The sequence below is a fragment of the Rhinolophus hipposideros genome (genome assembly GCF_964194185.1).
Source record: "Rhinolophus hipposideros genome assembly, chromosome: 10".
Classification (NCBI taxonomy): Eukaryota; Metazoa; Chordata; class Mammalia; order Chiroptera; family Rhinolophidae; genus Rhinolophus; species Rhinolophus hipposideros.
In genome coordinates this window covers 25224049-25244118 of record NC_138056.1, presented here as the reverse complement: position 1 = coordinate 25244118, position 20070 = coordinate 25224049, and the positions used below count along the sequence as shown (strand labels likewise).

Sequence of the window (20070 nt, the reverse complement as noted above, 5' to 3'; positions counted from 1 at the left end):
CACCAGGCAAGAGAGGGAGCAAACAGAGAGAGGCCTGATGAATAATTTAAATCCTTGCCTTTTATTTAATTTTTTCTCAAAAGTTTTTTTCTTCCCTTCCTGATACACCTATCACATCAAGGTAGCCTTTTATTTATTTCTAGCACTATTTCCAGAGAAGAGAATTTGGGAGAATACCTTATTTAAAAAGAAAAAAAAAGCAATTATCTGTTTCATTTTTGAGACAGTTTGAGAGTTATTTAATTCATTGTAACCTGGTTTGGGAAATAATGTGCATCAATAGCACTTCTTGCGGCTTTCGACCTAAACAAGGGAGATTCAAAAAGAAATTAAAAAAAAGAGTAATAGTGTTCGAGAATTGTGGGTTTTTCTCTTCATTGCACTGATAGTGCAGTGGAGATGGTACAGTTGTCAGCCTTAGAACACTGACATTCTACACCCTGAAGTATCTTTTGCTACCGGGGATTGTTTGAATCTCTTTTCTGAGTAAAGAGACAATTCTGAACAAGAAATCCATCTACTTCTGCAAGGAACTTTGTAAACCCAACCGTGGTCTGTGACTTGTCCCAACAGTCTCTTCAGGGCCCCAATCTGGAACAAAATTCTTCTTAAACAACAGAGACATTTGGCGATGACAGTCACAATTCTAAGCAGCGTGCATTCTACAAGGTTAGTGTTGACAAAAATTCAGTTTGAGGAACTTATTGATGTTCCTTTGTCAAGACTTGATAGAAGTGAAATCACAGTACAGCAAATTATATTCTAGAAAAAAAGAGTGTGAGTGCTAACTGCCCAACTGAGAAAGCAAATAGGACTTGGTCAACACCTAAGAGTATCACTAGCTTTCCTCACTGCTGCTAATATCTTCCTTTCTATGTCTAGAAAAGTACATTTAAAAAAAAAAAACAAAAAGAGGTGTTTTAGTGCTTAAGTAAAAGTCCAAGAACGAATTTCAGTGAAAGAAGGCTGCCCTCCACTAGTGCTTCAGTTTGCTTGTTTGTTTTTCTATATTTCTAAAAAAATAAAAATTTCCCAAGTTGAAATCCTATGAAATTCTTCTTTTCTTAAGGCCTTGCTCTGGTTTTTAAGGCCTATATTTGTATGCCCATTTTTTAAAAAAATCCAAGTATTATATTTATTATTTTCTTCCTTTGCATGACAAATATTTTCATTTCTGTTCTCCATGTCTAAACAAAGATGACTCTCTAAAGAGTTTCCCTATGATTGACTAGATATAGGGAAAAAAAAGTCTGCTTTTATTTTCCTGCTGCCTGATCCTTGACTTAAGAAAAACCAACTACTATATTGGCTTCCCAGTGGCTCTCTGCACGGCCTCACCTCCCTACAGTTCTAAAATTAAATTCTCACCCTTGGAGTGGGATGATACAAAAAGCCCGCTGAGGCTAGTCTTGGGTCCCAAGGAGTCAGGTAATAGAATTTAAAAAAAAAAAAAAAAAAAGATCCGGGTCCCCTTGACAAACATGGTAGCTAACGACTACTGAAGAAAATACCTACAAATAGAAATTGACTTCTATACTCTTATACAAAGTATAGAGTTTTAAGGAGGAGTGCTTGCCGTAAACTAGTCTTTTACTTTCATTCATGTCAATATTGATATTTCTTGAGCAAGATTAATATCAATGTTTCATTTTAATGTTGTTAATGGATTCATTCATTCATCAAATATTTATTGAGTGTATACCATATGCCAAGCAGTGCTCAGGTGCTTTAGATATGCCAGTGAACTAAGATATCTGCTCTTGAGAAAAAGAACACATAAATCAATCGTATAGTATGGTCAGGGCACAACCAGGTCTTGTGAGGCCTGGAGTTTATACAAATTGGTGGGTCTTCTACAAAAAGAATGCAAAATTACAAATGTAAAACTAGGTATAAAATACTCATTTCAAATGAGTCAAGAAATCACTAGAATTCAAAAGCTCACACATAGTAAAAACATTACAAAATCCAGAAAAAGTCACAAAATATGTTCATTAATTAGCTATCCAAAGCACATATTTTGGCTGAATTGTCTTTGATCCCCTTTTTCTATGGTAATTTTATAGAATTTTCTATAAAGAAAATAGAAAGATCATTCCATCTTCCCTCTTGCATGATTAATCAAAAAAAATTATTATTGATCAGAAAAATTTCTCTAGGCTTCACAATTTTTCTGGTCATTTCATAAACATTTTTAGAACTGATGTCAAATTTGGGGAAATTTTGATCAGGTTTCTTTAATATATGAGCTGTAAAATGTGGAAGAATTTCCTACAAATTAGTCGGCTTTGTTCATTGCACACCATGCTTTTCCTCCAACACCCATGTGCTTTGGGATCCAGGTCCTCTAGTCCAGTCAGAAAGGAATACACTCTGCGGCCAGCAGGCAGTAGCCATCTTCCTGGAAGCTCCTCCCCACACCAGGATGGCTATTGCTAACTGAACTATACGCGAAGTGACTGCAAACCGCTGATTACATTCTTCTCTGCCCAATCTCAATGGATCCCCAACTCACTGTCCCCTAAGCCAGATTTCAATACTGTCTACAGGAACTTCAACACCACTTGGTGCAAAGGAAAGTTTGACAGAGAGGAAGTTAGAGTGGAAACAGACAATGGTCTCAACCAATGATGGCTAAAATATATTATGTTGGTAAATTTTGCAGAAACATGCGGCCAGGTGTACCCGTTGCTAGGGCCTCTCCCGGGATTTTGGAAAGGGCCCTGAAGCTTAAGTTTCATTAGCTTCAGAATAAATGTGCCTCTGAAGGGGTTAAAAGGGGGTGAGTGCTCTGTAAAGAAGAAAAAATACTAGCAAGGCAGGGGATATAGGTGGGTGTGGGGGTCACCATCTGAAGCAAGGGATCAGTATAGGCCCTCAAGACAGGAAAGGCTAAAGTGAAGACTTAGAGGTGAGAAAGTGAGCTAAGAAGATAGGTGGGCGAAAAGGACTGCAGGCAGAGGATCCACTAGAGCAAGGAAACAAAGACAGGAATGCACCCAGTATATCCCAGGAACCACCAGGAGATTCATGTGCCTGGAACAGAGTGATGGCGAGAGTAAGTAACGAGATCAGAGGGCTAAGGGTCAACAGTAAAGTGGGGACTCTTTGGAGGGTTTGGAGCGGAGCATTAACAGGATCTAACTTACATTTTTAAAGGACCATTGCTGCTGCTGGGTGCAGAGTAAAGGTAATAAGAAGGGTGGATGACAGTGGCTCAAACCAGAGTATTATATTTCTATTTTATAGATAACAATGGACATGGTAAGAAAGGCTTATTTCTATTGTACATTCCAGAGTAATTTTATGTGTTTATTTGTTTATTAGTAGGGTTGGGGAGTACAATTTGTAGGCAGTCTAATATTTCTGAAACATGATACCAGCATCTGTGGGTATAAATAAAGCAAACTAAATATAACTGCTCATATGCAGTATTTGTGAAGATGTAAAAATGTCAATAAGGTCCTAAACAAATTTTATTTACTGTGAAGATTTTATAGAGACAGTAACCAACACTTAAACCGTATGGGGGAAAATGACCTGAATGGAGAGTTTTGAGCTAATGTGCTTTTCTGATGAGTTTGCCTGGCATCACGCATGACATCCATTTAAGGACTGTATCAGGCCTCATTCAGTACCATGATCCAGACTTTAATGTTATGAGTCTAGTTAAGAGCTAGCTGTGGGGGAACAGCAGGTTCCCAAACCCTCCCTAATTGCGGGACAGACCCCTCCCACCCCAACCCCCCCCCCCCACCGAAGCTCTCCTGTGCGTGAGTGGAAGGCCAAACACCTAAGCTTCAAAATGCCTCAGGATGCAATGCTGCGAAGAGGCAGTAACAGGAAAATGATACCGCGGCATGCTGCCCCAAGTTGGAAGGCTGTACAGTAACAGGATTTACTACTGGAGATCCGATGAAGAAAAGGAACACAGAAGAGCCATGTAAAACGATTTGGCATATTCCAGGTGAATACAATTAAATATGTTGAAATGAGGTTAACTTACACTTTGCTTGGATTGGGGCCCTAGGAAGCGGACTCTGAGGCCAAGATTTACTTGCAGGAAGTTTACCAGGAAGCGCTTTTAGGTGCAACAATGGTGAGGGAATGAAGGAAGCTGGACTGGGCAGGGGGAGGTGAACTGTTGTGAACTTGCAACAGAGGCCCCTGGTGGGAGCTCTAGAGCTGAGAAGGCCCTTGAGAGAGCTTCCCAGTCGAGCCCGGGAGCCGTGCCTTTGCACCCTGCACATCAACGAAAGGCTGGATGCAGGTTGCCCCCAGAAGGAGGGCCTAATCTTGGGAGAAGCGGCTCCTTTCACACCAAGGGCACCTGTCTAAGAAGGATGCAGCTGCGGTTACTGGAAGGAGGGTGTCTCCGTCCTGCAGAGGGAATCCTAGCAGTGTGGCCTGGCACGTATCTCATTCACACACAGGAACCCACAGTGCAGCATGCTCTGTCACACACATTAAACTGCTCAATACTCAAAGAAACCAGATTTGACAGGGGCGTCTCAAGAAGGTTAAGTGACTTGCTCCAGGCAGGGAGACCTTTCAAAATAAAGTCCTACGATATTTTCCCCCAGCTTTATTGACATATAATTAACATATGACATTGTGTAAGTTTAAGGTGTACACCATGTTGATCTGATATCCTTCTATATTGCAAACGATTACCAGAGTTAGCTAATACCTCTATCGTGTCATAACAATTACCATTTCTTTTTTGTGGTGACATGTAAGCTCTACTCTTAACAACTTCTAAGTATGCAATACGTTATTGCTAACCATATTCCAATGCTGTGCTCTTGATCCCAGAACTTACTCATCTTCTAACTGGAAGTTTGGACCCTTTGGTCAAAATCTCCCCCTTTCCTCTATCCCCTAGACACTGGGACACACCATTCTGGTCTCTGTTTATACGTGTTTTTTTACCTAAGTCAAAGAACATGAGAGTTAAAATATTTTTCTTATGTAAGAAGCTAATTAGCCATATATATGGCTAACTTTAGAATAATCTTTATCCAAGAATTCAAAGTTATCTTTGGAGATAGAAAATTAGCTCTCACTGAATTAACATTATATGTACATTGAATCAAATAAATGTACTGTTAGTTTTTTCATTGTTACAGACTTGCAAAATCGTTTTTAGAACATCCACATTTTCTATACTTTCTCAAGTGTATAATAGATTATCAATCAAACAGTAAATATGTCTAACTTTAATATTTAGATAAGGTGATACTCACAAAGCAAATATTAAAATTATGGGATTCAAGTGGTGAAAGTATAATAATGAATTAGTATGTTTGTACTACATATGAGAGAAAGTATTTTAATGCCTAACAGAGCTGTCTTTAAATAGTATCTAACAGGTAAGGAGCCAGTATATTTTGTCCCAGGAAATGAAAACGCACTTAAGTTAAAACAAATTATGTATTATTATAACAATTGTTAAATTTAATCAACTAAATGATACCAGGACCAAAAATCAAATAACATTTTTTAAAACCCAGAAGAGGCATACTTAAGAAAAAAAAATTATTTTGGAAGAGACATTTTAAAATTCCTCTGTAAGTTGCAGCAGAGACATTTAGATGAATAGTGGGTGACTGTCTATGGGGTAGGATTTTAGGAGTGGGCTAGAAAATTCTGACCCCAAATATCTCTCCCACCAACTTGCTACTACTTGAAATTTCAGATAGGATGTACTCCTTTGTAGTAACTAAAACACCACAGAACAAATGATACTCAGCCTTATTGGTTATTGAGCATTTAAAGTTGTGATTTTCAATCTCGGCTGTCTGGAATCCCTCAGAGGGTCTGGGGTAGGTAGGGCTGGTGGTGGGCATTGTGGTCCCAAATGGGAGATGGAACCTGATGAGTGAGTCTGTGGGGGCAGCCACCTTCCTGGCTTTAAACAGGGTGGGTCCTACTTTTATTTGCTTTATATAGTAGATCCCAAGAAAAATGTTTGATTTCAGAAAAAAAAAACTTTTTTTTAACTGTCGTAGCTTGAAATAACATGTAGCATACCTATTTCCTAAGAGCAAGTGTTTTGTTTTGTTTTTTTTTTAAAAAAAAGGTGGTAATGATAACCTGAGGTACCTGACAGCCTGAGTTGGGGGTTGGTGGTAAGAGTGGAGGAAGAGCCAAGAGAGGCCGAGGATGGAGAGGCCCTCACTGCCTTCAGTTACCCTGGGAGTGGGCCTGCATTCCTATCCGTTAAGCATTATTTCATTGCTTTGTTATAATTTTTTTCAAAGGGCTTCTCCCCCACCTCATTTTTCTGCATCTATTAACAAAGTGAAAATTTCAAAACAAGGTGAATGGTTCTGAAAAAAACATTCTCTTTGTATCTAATTACAATTCTCACTAAGCTTTATATGAACATGTTCAAAATTATCTAGGAGACAGTGGCAAACTAAATTCACTGACATGTCATGTCCTAAGCTAAGTAATTTCAAAAGTCCTTTATAAATGAGAATATTTCAAGTATAAATGGAACAAGTATCTTGCTTTGTCTAAATTAATTTAGTGCCTAAAATTACACTTAATTGGGATTAAAATACCAGGTATATGGGTCCCATCTGTAGCTGATATATTATGTACCAGAGCTTGGTAAATGAAAATCGTTGGAAGTTCCTGCATTCATTATATTTCTTCTCATAGAAAGCAAGGGCTTTTTTGATGAGAAAAACATACATCACCCCAAATTCTATTTTACTAGGGGAAATGAACATTATAGGGAGATAAAGTTAAATATGAATCAAATATGGTTAATTATGAATCAAATCATCAGACTTCCCAAATTGTTAGCCTCAGAGATCATATTTTCATCTTTGGAAAAAGTATGCCTTTAATGTTATTCAGTTGTTTTTTTTTAAATATACCAGATATGCCTGTAAACAACTCCCCCCCTAATATGAGTAAGTACTCTGGGTAACTAATACCCATACAAAATCTTACTGTCTATGGTAATACATTTTTATTTTAAGGAATAATCCACTTTTTATCATAAAACATTAACAGAACTGTGGGCAGAATCTAAAGTAGGTGCAAATGCATTACTTCATTTGCACTTACTAGAAAATCTGCATTCATATCTATGTTCAAATGGTGAACTGATGCTTGATAATATTCACGGTGAGTGGGGCTAACACAGATGTCAGTGGGTAATCCGGGGGATGGGAGCATATGTAGGCAGAGAATCTCAGCGATTTAGGCATCTCAAACACTCTGTGAAAAAGCTAATTGAGAGGTAAAAACAAATTAACTGCTATGGAGAAGGACAATCTCCCCGAGAGAGAGAGTATGTGCCTGCAGCAGTAGGGTTCAGTGGTTGCATTTAGTCTGGGTAACTGCTGGGACAGTAATCCAGCTCTGGCTTGTGGACTTTCCCTGCTGACTGCCCACCTGGCAATTCTCTGGGCACCTTGAAGACTGTCAGGACTGTTCAGGGAAAGCCTGTCTCATTACACTCAGCTCTGCGTGGGAGCTGATGCCCCGACCAATTGCTCTTCCCTGACTTTGATACAGACACAGTTTTTCCCTTCGGCAGGTCTAGGAAAGGAATACTGTATCTTCCTGCACACAGATTTACACCTGGCTGCAGATGCTTGTCAAGAAATAGGCTGGGATGCCCATTAAGTGCTTATATTAGACAAAAAGACATACAATAATTTCTATATTACATCTTATACAAACATTAATAAAATAAGTTTACATAATTCATGAAAATATGATTAACAATAAAAAACATTTGCAAATTGTTTAAAAAAAAGAAATAGGCTGGGGTGAATACACCAGCATCCCCCCCCCAACCCCCCCCACACACACACACACAGGCCACAGGGGGGAAACAAAGGGAAGGGAAGGGGGCAAGATGGAAGAGAGCACTGGGAAGAGTAAATCAGAGGTTCCACTGCCTACCTAATAGCTATCCCATGACATGCTGGAAGGCATTCACAGAGTCTTAAGTTTCTTTGCCTTTAAAATGAGCAGGCCAACATTTGCCTACTATGGTAAAATCTACACATGAAAATTAATTATCTCCATCATAATTTTCCCAACATTTAATGCATGCTTTTGAAATTACAACAGTAACTTTGAAATATTCCAATTTTGTTACTCGAGCCACAATTTTTTGAAAATGAATGTCAAGTTGGCATGTTTTACTACTTTTACTTAGAGCATATCCTAAATTTGTTTTCCCACTGTTTACTCAAATAATGTAGGTGCGATCACAAAGCAACTCTGGGGTTGTAAATACAAACATGGGGAAAGTAGTTAAACAGAAAGACAAGGAATGTACAATGGAAATAGGGACATAATAAGCATGCAGAACAGTGACAAGGCCACCCCCCAAAAAAAATCTTGCCATAATTTATGGATAACTGATTTCAGTTATCTCCTTCTATTCACTTAATTGTTCCATAGATTCCTAAATGTTTAAATTTCCTATTGATACATATGGTTAGAGAACTTAATTTTTTTTAAATGACCACAAAATAGAATGCAGATCTCAAATCGTTTCGGGACTCTCTTGCACACTGGTAGATCAAATTCAAATGTGCAAAGCACAGGAAAGGCCAGAATATTACGGATAAAAATTTCCCATTATCAACCAAATTATCCCATTTTCTGTAAACTACAAATGATGAAATTGTATAAAAGGTTGGGAAGACTTCCACATTAGTTCTACCGTCTTCAAAAGGTCTCCTATTGTTCTAGTTCTATGAAAAAGATACTGGGCTAGGGCCGAGAAGGTGTTCTATGTCTTCCCACAGTAACTAGCATAATGCTTTGTCCCAAAATGTATTTGATAATGTCTAGATTTACTGGACTATTCACTTTTTTGGACTACTTATTTTCGGTCATTGGGAAATTAAAAATTGTTAGACACATATTACCCAGAGGATTTAGTAGATACTGAACAGAGACATTCTTTAAAAAACAAATCTCTGCATTACCTTTTTTTAAAAAGTTTAAATTTCTTTATGCTATAAGAAAACACTATAACTAAACAACAGAAAAATAGGAAGACTTATAAAACCTCCAAATCACAGCCCTCTGAAGCTTGTATTTATCCAGGTTACTAAATTCTATCCTATTTCCCTTGCTCGCAGGCAGAGTGGACTCATGAGAAGATAAAACTTCAGGACCTTTCCTTACCTCCTCACCCCTGAGAGTGCTGCAAGTTGCTGAGAGCTTGAGAATATCATGGGGGCGGGGGGGGGGGGGGGGGGGCGGGGAGCCAAACAGCAATTGAGGGGTGTTTCTATGTAAGTGTATCTGATAAGCTGCCTAAAAAAAAGATCTTGGAAGAAAACATTTGAATCTCCAAGTCTTCATTAATGTGTTGTGATGTACTTTCTCATTCTAAATAAATACCCACTTTCGGCCTCATTTTAAAGAGGCTCCTCTCCCCCAGATTTTACAAGCCTTAGGCCCTACAGAAACTGGACTGCCTGTACTGGCAGCAAATGGAAGACAACCCACAGAGCGTCATTGACCAATTGTGTGTGAAAAGCACTACTCTACTTCCAGTTGAAAGGACGTTCCTGCACCCATCTTCCACTCGTCCCCCCATGCTTTCTCCCACCTACTCACACCTCCCACACTCTTGCTCATCAATTCTCTGTCAGATCACCCACCTTTCTACTCATTTTTCCACACACCATCCCCTACAGATTTGCTAATACCCTTTCCTATCATTCCTTTCTTTCCTGCCCTCCCAGGGAAACGCTAACATTTCTGACAGCATCTCCATGGGGATGGAGAGGAGGAAGAGTTGCAGGGAAAGAACAGACCTTGGAAGGCAGAAGTCATTGAGTCAATGGCTATAGCAGATGTCCTCACAGTGGCTAGGGGTGGTGGCAGTGACCGGGAATATGGGGTAAGAAAAGGTTTGGAATAGCAATCAATTGCTCCAAAAAGTTGGTACCTGAAGGGCTTCATGAAAGCATGGTGTACGCTGAGAGTGACTACTAAAGGGAAAAACAATGAGAAATCTTTCCCTGCAGCAGGGATGGACATCCAAACTTAGGCTGATCTCAGTCCTTTCTTGTATATGTCCATTTAAATTTGGTACTGTATCATGCCACGTGATTGCAAAAATGAAACTGAGACAATATGGAACATAGAAAGAGCGTGTCCTTTTAAGAGACGACCTTCTAATATTAAGACCTAACCAAAAGCTGCTGTTTTTAAATTATCAATGCAATATATGATGAGGATGAGAAAGTCAGTACAGAGGCGAAGGCAACCATACCCAATAAGGAAAAGCGCCCAAATGCCCCGGGGATTTTGAATCACGCCCTGCAGCCAGCCGCTAGTTGAGAACCACTGTTCTAGAAGACGATGATCACTATAATCAATTATTTTGGTTCTTGAATCTGAGCCATGGACTTACACATATGTTCAATAGAGTGATATACACCATCGAATTGAGAAAATTAGAAAGAGGATTGCGTCAATTCATTTCTTTTAATTATCATTTTTCTAAGATCAAAAGGAATAGGAAAAAAGGAAAATGAGTTTTATTAGAGCCACCTCTTTCGGTTATAAATGAAAAATACATTTGTTTATTGATATATCATCTAACTCTTTGTATAGTACATGCTGTAAAGTGGGGTAAAGTTGCTCATAACCGGAAAAGACATGGCCCTTGCCCACAGTGAGCTGGAGGTAACTGAATTAGAGATGGTGCTCTAAGTAGAGCACCTCATCCACACCCTGTGAGAATTTAAAGTTTGGCCAGGCGACTGATATGAACTGATTCTGGAATTAACAAAGGAAGTTCCACTGTGGGCTTTGCTCAATATCTCTTCAGTTGGAATTACCAATTTCTCCTTACCTAGGGAATACAGAAAAACCCCTCAGTTCTAAGATATTTGCAATTCTGAATATTTAGGGTATACTCTTTCTAATCTAGTTTTGTCTCTACTCTCTGGCTATTTCAGATATAAGAACTGGTTTAGAAAACCACAGACCCTAGTTTCTTTTCCATTAGTCCAAACATACACTCACTCTCAACGATGTGAGGGTTAGGGGGGAAAGAGGGAATGCATTACCACAAATAATACACAATAATTTATCTATAATAGTTGATGTAATTTGATATGAGAAACTGAGCAGTCACTTGCCCTTCCACAACCAACTTCTCTTTCAAGCCTAATCCCTGGAAGGCCCTATGTGCCCTCTATAGCACATGACTGATCTTTTCCCACTCACTGGCCACAGGTAGCTGAATTAGTGTTAAGGACCTATTCCAGGCTGTATTGGCCCAAACAGACTGTCTCTTTGAATCATCTGAACCAGCAGACACAGAGGCTCTAGTCAGATGATGATTACCATTTAATCCTATAGGTCAGGGCTAGGGGACATAATATTCCTCCATGGACATACAAAAGAGTAAAAAGAAAGCCACTTGCAGAAAGAAAACTAATTAAAAGCTCAGAAAGATGCAAAGAGGAGAGATTATGGGGCTTCAAGAGAAAAATGGAAAAGTAATGACATTTCTGTAAGACTCTGCTATATTTCCTGATTTTCATTTCCAGGTGTATAAAATTCCTTTCTACACTTTCAACAAATCCTGTTTTTATTTGAGATGGTTTGAGACGTTTGTATTGCAGGTAATCAGAGAGTTTTCATGTAAATGTAGGATTAATATTATTAGAGCTGAGAGGAAAAGGAAAATTTTAAGAGGGCAGAGATAAAATGACAGTTCCCTTTATCCTAGGCCTAGCCCAGCTCTGACAGGGAAAGAAAAATGTCAGGCTCTGAAATGAAAATAGTACTGTTGGCAGGAATCTTTAAAACCCATCTCGGAAAAGGCCAAGGACCTTTTTATATCCCCGGGACTCATCGCTACAACTCAAGGTGACCACCACTAGAGGACGATGTTGAACAACTAGGAGTAGAGACAAGTCATTAAGGCTCCTTGTATTTTCTAACGTAAAAAATTAGTCACAAGATACAAATCTGTCTTTTTCATAGCAAATTATTGACTGCTACGCAAAATTCTAATAATCAACAGAGATAGGTTTAGAAGTAAGATTTACAGAAATTAAAATTCCTCACAGGTAAAATTAGCTTATAAATAAATTCCTTTGCATTATTATTATATTCTGGGATATAGTTCCTGCCTACTTTACTTTCAGATTATATTGCCTCAAATGTTTGAAGTTAGCAATAATTTTAAACCTTCCCCCAGATTTCAGCCTACACAGTGTGACACAAGTAGTTACAAAATCGTCAAAAGGATTTAAACTAGCTTTGGGTCCAAGCACATTAAGCCTGTATGACTTCATTTTTATTACAACTCAAGTCTGTTTATTCCAGCCACAAAGACTTTCTACTTCTTTGTTCTCTAATTTCCCCTCTGAAAATAAATCCTGAGGAGAAAAAAATAAAAATACTAAATTAAATATACAAAATTATTCATTTTGTAGATTCTGTTTTCCCTTTCCATAAATTTGGAATAAATGATTTTTTTGGAAAGGGAAATTTTCCCTTTCCATAAATTTGGAATAAATGATTTTACAGCTAGCCTTTCCTACATTACGAATATAAAAATATAGAGAAAATTTTGGGCAGATAAGCAATCAAGAATGAGGATTTCTTTGTGAGGTGCTATCGGTTATGTTTTTAAAAGTTGCTTAGATAACTGCTGTGGTCCTCAGCCCTGCCTCTATAATGCAATTATGACCTGAATGTGATTGATATTTCCATCCATGTTAAGACAAAAGTGAAACCACGAAGACATATGTAGGACTTTTCTTGTTATTCAATGACATAAGAATTTTTTTTTTTTTGCTAAATCAGATAATAGTTTTTATATACTAGAAGAATACTTCAACTTTTTGTGCTATTCACAAAGTAACAGCTACAAAAGTTGGACACCTTTATATTTAATCTGAATTGTAAATGTTTTATCCACCATTTACTTAAGTCTAGTCTAAGTCAGCAAACTTTTCTGTAAAGGGCCAAACAGTAAATATTTTAGCCTTTCCAAGTCATATGGTGTCTGCCTCAACTACCCAACTCTGCTATTATAATGTGAAAGCAGCCATAGACAATACATAAACAAATAGGTGTGGCTCTGGACTAGTAAAGCCTCATTTACAAAAACAGGCAGATTTACTCCGCGGCCTGTAGTTTAACAACTCTTTGGTCTAGACAGTCAACAAAACAGTAACTCAAGTCCACATGTGCCAATTTCTGACTAGGGTCAATTTCAAGTTACAACAAGCCATCACTGAACATAAATTTTGGAAGAGATGCATAGTAGCACACTAATATATAGTGTTTCCACTAAATAGCTACAAAAGGCATACGCAGAAATAACTTTGAGGTGCAAACGTAATAACAAAAAGTTATAAAATGATAAGGAAGTGAAAAGTGTTTATTACCTTTGTCTTACATATGACCTATTTAATTGTAAGTTTATATATTTTAGTTTTTATTAATGACTGTCTTTAACAACTGGCTCACAAAATTCCTGAAAATTGAACAATCAGCGCTCTAAAGTTGCTAGGAGCCCCCTTCAGTATGCCAGGCCACTTAAATCAAAATCTCTGGAGATGGAGGCACTGATGTTTTTATAAGATCTCCAGATGATTCTCAAATGAAACGGCATGAAGGCCTGAGGATGGGGCGGATGCCCAGTTTCTTGGAATACAGAAAGAGGAATTTATTCTCTGACAGAAATTTGATGTTAAAAGGGGGAAAACTGGAGAGAAAGGCTAGAGAAGCAAATGAGGTTGAGTACTTACTGTGGAAAGAAACATAAAGAAGAAGAATGCCCCGGAGGAGGAAGAAGGAACTCAGACAAGACTAGGGTGACCAACACGCTGGTTTGCCTGGGACTAAACGGTTTCCTGGATGTGGGGTTTTCAGTGGTAAAATCAGCAAAGTCCTGGGCTTTGCATTTGCACTGGTGGCATTGCATTTTTCACTTTAATTATTTTTTTTGTTAATTTAAATAATGACATGTGGCTAGTGGCTACTGTATTGCACAGCACAGTGAGCTTAAACAAACACAACACGACGGCTTCTTTGCATATACTATAAATTCCCTCTTTTGTTTGCTGGTATGGAAAGGTATGGCGTGTTAAAAGGGGAATATATGAGAGGAACAATTCAGATTCTAAAGTTAAATATTTGCTCTCCTCCGCTGGTGGGAATGTAAAACGGTGCAGCCACTATGGAAAGCAGTATGGAGGTTCCTCAAAAACTAAAAATAGAATTGCCATGTAATCTAACAATTCCACTTTTGAGAATTTACCTGAAGGAAACAAAAACACTAATTCGAAAAGATATATGCACCCTTATGTTCATTGAAGCATTATGTAAAATAGCCAAGATATGGAAGCAAACTAGGTATCCACTGATAGGTGAATGGATAAAGAAGATGTAGAATATTATTGACCAATAAAATTAATTAAATCTTGCCATTTGCGACAACATGAATGGACTTAGAGGATATTATGCTCAGTGTAATAAGTCCCACAAAGACAAGTACCATATGATTTCACTTATATGTGGAATCTAAAACAAGACAAACAGAAACAGACTCATAGATACAGAAACCAAATTGATGGTTGCCAGAGGGGGGGGAGGGGATGGGTGGAAAAGGTAAAGGGGAATAAAAGGGAGAAACTTTCAGTTATTAAATAAATAGGTCATGTAGACGTAATGTACAGCACAGGGAATATAGTCAATAATGTAGTAATAACTTTGCACAGATGGTCACTAGACAGTGTGGTGATCAGATCATAAAGTATATAAATGAAGAATAACTATGCTGTACACTTGAAACTAATATAATATTGTATGTCAACTATATTTTAATAAAATATATTTTCTATCAAGCCCATGTGCTAATGTGAATAAGTGGTAAAAATTATTCAAAAATATACAACAAACTTGTGAGAAAGAAAACAAAAACTTTTTCCCGGGTCATATGATATTTGCTGATACAAATGAATGGGGATTAAATGGCATTAAGGCAACCACACTCCCTGACCTAGTTTCTCTCTTAATAGCAAGTACTTTGCAAAAGGGTGGAATGGATATGTAACCAAGTCAAAAATCTGGAAAAGAACAATGTTACTGGACTATAGGAACCCTTGACCTTGATGTTCTGAACATCACTTCCTAAACCTTTAACTGATTAGCACAGACTATGAGAAATAAATGATCATATTTATCATGGAATTATACTTTCCAAAAGGTCAATTTTCACATGGTAATATTCTCATTCAAAATCTAAACACAGGAATGCCATTAAAAGTTATCACATTCAAATACAAATATAATCAAAAGGAAATGAAGAGTTCATTGAAATGTAGTAATGGTTCCAAACATGAAAAAGGGCCATACTTTGAGAAATTCTAATTTTAATAGTTATAGTCTCTTGATAAATGAGATGTGAGACTGTAGAATGATATTTATTTGACAGACTTAACTTGGGTACTCTATTATGATAAACAAAAGTGTTTAAATACCGTAAAGTTCCAGTACACCTAAACCACTTTAATCAGGTACGACTTATTCTTTTCCTCTTCCAAAGACGCACTAGCAAAGAGAAGTCTAGGTCATTTAGCCATCAGGTCTTGACAAATAACCAATTCACCTTTTTTTCCCAGTATATTCTTAAGTATTGATTTTACCAAGTAAACTCAGACATGTGTCACACTTATCCAATACAGATTCTTTTCCTTGGAAATGTAGTTTGAACATCAATCAGCCACCTGGCCTTTCAACTCTAATTCCTATTGCCACTGTCTGTCAATTATTAAAGCGTGCCCATTTCTCCAAATGGGTTGTTTTTAAAAACTGAACTACAATGACTTCTGTGAAAAATACGTTTCTTGGAAAAGTATGCACATGTTCATATGATCAAATCTCTTCATTAACATTACTTTCTGGATTGACAACTAGTTAAAAGTTTATAAAATCCACATTTCAAAGACCTCCAGGTATTTTCTCTTAAAATATATTCCCTAAACGGTAATATAAGCACTTGTAAGCCAAACTCCAGTTTGAGGAAGAGAACATAAAAAGAAATTCAAGCTGAGTGGCATTGTTACAAGGGTCTTCAAACGGAGCAGTGTTTTGTCTCTGGATAACCCCAATGAAAGTCTCAGAATGTCACCCACCTTCAGTTGCAGGCCTCCTGGGATAAGAGTGTTTGCTGGAAGGCTTTTAATGTGTTGGTAGACATAAGAGGAGAATTGCTCCTGCTCAGCCTGTAATTGGGGGCCAAGTTTAGAGAGATGACCTCTGTTGCTTTTGATAGCTGTCTGCAATTCATCAATCAGCCTGCCCACCTGAAGGGGTTAAATTACAAGAGTTGTTAGCAAGAAGTAATTGTTGATGTCACACTTATTAGATTTTTTAGTACCTCGTTTGATGGGGGGAAAATTACTTCAATACAAGAATTTGAGTATAGATCTATCTTCAAGTAAAGAGAATAGAAGAGATATACATTCCTTCATCAACAAATTTTATTCATGGAAAAATTTATAACCTTTCTACTTCAGTAATATGAAATAGGTAGTCATTTACAATTGCTGAATGAAAAATATCTCTGGGAATGAAAAGAAACATTCATCTGACAAGTTTGCAAAAGACTTTTAACTGCTTAACAGAATAAAACCTCCCTATTACTTTAAATAATCCAATAAATGTACCAGCAACATATAATTTTATTATCTGTACCTTCCTTTTTAGAATATTTTATTTTACCATCTGTATATTATATTTTAATTTTTTATATATGTGTGTTTAATGAAAATTACACATATATACACACATATAAATTTCATAATCAAATTTATATATACATATATATAATACATATACACACACACACACACACACACACACACATATATATATATATATATATATATATATATATATATATATATAAAGTCCATCAACATTTGTTGGCCTTTCAGATAAATCAATTGGGTATCTTCCTTCCAAATATTCCAAAATATAATTTTCTATATTTCTTAAATACAATGTTCCAAAGTATCCATACTGCAAAGATAATGCTCTATTCTAGACAATATTTTTAATATATATCCATATCTGAATAATGCATAGAATTTTTCCATCAACAGCAAAGGCTTAGTAATGTGTACCTTTTATTTTTAAAAGTCTAGATTTCTAATCAGCCTATTTAAGAGAGATAGGAAATTGACCTATGGATTATTCATAAGACATGCTAATGATTCAGATATAGTAATTTAATGTTTTAATCCATATAGTTTACAAATTAAAAATCATTACCATCCTTTGAGTCTTCACTGTTACATAAACTTATATTCTCTCTAAATATAGGATTCTTACATAAACACTGGTCAATATATGGTAATGACCGAAATAAATGAAAAGCAGAAATTCATTTTATCCACGGCTCTTTAAAGTGATCAAATTAGACCCATTTAGAGTTATGAATGACTCTGAATAAAGCATGGACTTTTTGAAATCTTGGGTTAAACTTGGTTCTCCTATTTACTGACTGACAGACTTTGAACAGGTAATAAAACCTTCATCTATAAATGAAGAATACTGACCTTGCTATATTAAAAATTAAAAGATAAAAGAATAGCACAGTGTCTAACCTATAATAGATGCGTTGTACATGTTTTATTATTATTATTTTCATATTTAAGTGTTTTCTGCATATTAAGCTTTCAAATTTTTTTGTGTGTATCTTTCTATCCCAACCCCTGTTTCATATGAAGCAGATAAAAATTTGAAGCTATTTGATACATAGATTTGCTATCTCACTTCAATGTAGAGGTAGTTTGAGATTATATATATATATATATATAGAATATACATATATATTATATTTTATATTACCTGAACTATATTTAACTTTTCCCAAGAACTTTAGAAGCATTATCTACATATAAACAAGCTAATTTAAATGATTTCTATTTTTCTTTGGTCTCCCATATCTGTCTTATTTGTCCCTATGTGATCAATCATCTACTCCCTTTAAACAATCCTTTCTTCTAAATAAAGGATTGACAAACTTTTTCTCTGTTAGGGCCAGATAATAAATATCTTCAGCTTTATGGGACATAAAGTCTCCATCAGAACTATTTGACTCTGCAGCTGTACTTTGAAAGTAGGCACAGGTAGTATGTTAATGAATGGGAATGGCTGTATTCAAATAAAACCTTAGAAAAACAAGTGATGGGTTGGATTTGGCCCCAGACTTTAGTTTGCCAATCCTTCTTCTAAATACATGTGCTTCCTCTCCCTCATTTCCTTGCTTATAAACAATACTCTGGTCCAAGCCCTCATCTCCTCATCCCTATCCCATACTTGAATGATCAAAATATCTACTGAGGGTCTCCTTGTCCATGGTCTTTCCCGTTCTAACCCATCCTGCCACCTCAACTGATTAATCTACTCCAATAGCATATCAAACCCTCCAGTTGCTTCCCCAGATTCCTTAGCTTTATATTCAGGGTTCAAGATCTTTTCTTACCTTCTGGAACAAATTTCTGTGCTTTCCACAGTACTGTTAAACTTTTCAGAAAGTTATAACATTTAAAATGTGGACATGATAGATGATCTAATATTAGTCAATGTCCTCAGCCTCATCTTCTTCATACAACCATCTAGCAAGTACTACCCTCAAAAATGATGGACAATAATATTTACCATTCCAAAACTAGAGAGCAAAACAGGCCAGCTGACTTGCTCTTACAGTTATTTGAAAAATCAAAATCCAAGAATCAAAGACCTTAAATGGAAAGATTCAACTTTTGGAAAGCACTGATCCTCTCTGAACCTATGATTCAAGAAGATATAATTTTATGTAGTCTTTAAAACATACTAGGTGTCAGGCAATGCATTTTGCTGGTCAATAATACTGCTGTCTTTGATTTTATGTACTACACCTTGTGCTATAGCAAGGCACCAAACAAAGGGAAAAAAAGGAAGAATTTCAGGCTTTGATTTGAGAACATTTTTATACATGACTGGTTTTACTGTCACAATCTATAGCCTTTCACTGATAGGGGATTTCATGTGACATCAGAAATCAACCAACCATACAATTGATGATGTCATTTGCATTCTAAAGGACTATTGGTTAAAGCCTTAAAAGTTTCATTTCCTATGATTCTTTGTTGCTTCAAAACATTTCTCTATCAATTTTCCTATTTTCATTGGCTTCATGACTTATTTGTTAATGTATGTGAAACATAATTATACCAATTATCACCTCTTAAAAAAAATAAAAGTAACAAATAAGGTGTTCTAGCAAAAATTAACATATCTTAAACACAGAAGAAAATATATATAAAAAATCAATCCTGCCACTGACATTTTCATAAAGTTCCATCCAATTTTACTAAAACTTTGTTATTTTACATACTCATAAGGTCTTTTATCCTGAAAGTGCTACATTTTGTTCTCGCTTATTATGATAACATGTTACCCTTAAAAATAACCCCATACATGAAATAACTCATATACCAAAATCGCGTAGGTAATACAATACTCCTGAATTAATTTACATAATATGATTTTTTTTTCAAATCACAGATGTTGCTAAAAGGGGGAAAATGTTCTTTAAAATTCTTAATCATGAATCTTTTCTTTCTGCAAATCCTTTTTTTTCTCTCTCTCTCAACAAAGGCAATGTGAATGGGGTAAAAGAAGACAAAACTTGACCTTTTGTGATCCCAGCATTAATGGCTCTGTTCATAATTCAATCTATGTGTGTGTGGGGGCATCCATGTGGAAACATAGAGGCCTGAGAGACATAAAGCCTTTCCCTTTAAACATTATCTGACCCTATCAGTCCCATTCACAAAAGAAGGCTTACGTATGCATATGTTGAAAAAATGCACCATCTCATTGTGCGGCGGAAAGCCTACACATTCTACTCTTCATTCTCCGTGGAAATGCTGCACGGAAGTGACACTTGTACAGAATTTGGGAGAGTGACAAATGAGCAGAAGGTAACAAAAAAAAGTTGAGTGTTCTGAGGAGGAAACAGACCAAACTTCTGAAAGAATGCAAATGCAC

At 36.6% G+C, this 20070-nt stretch overlaps 1 protein-coding gene across 1 annotated transcript in view; it reads right to left on the bottom strand.

Moving 5' to 3' along the window:
- DCDC1 (doublecortin domain containing 1) overlaps positions 1-20070 on the bottom strand; it is a 383234-nt gene that overhangs the window by 191716 nt on the left and 171448 nt on the right. Inside the window, exon 11 of the mRNA XM_081062445.1 lies at positions 16164-16334. Coding sequence (XP_080918571.1) covers positions 16164-16334 — 171 coding nt within the window. The remainder of the gene's footprint in view (positions 1-16163; positions 16335-20070) is intronic.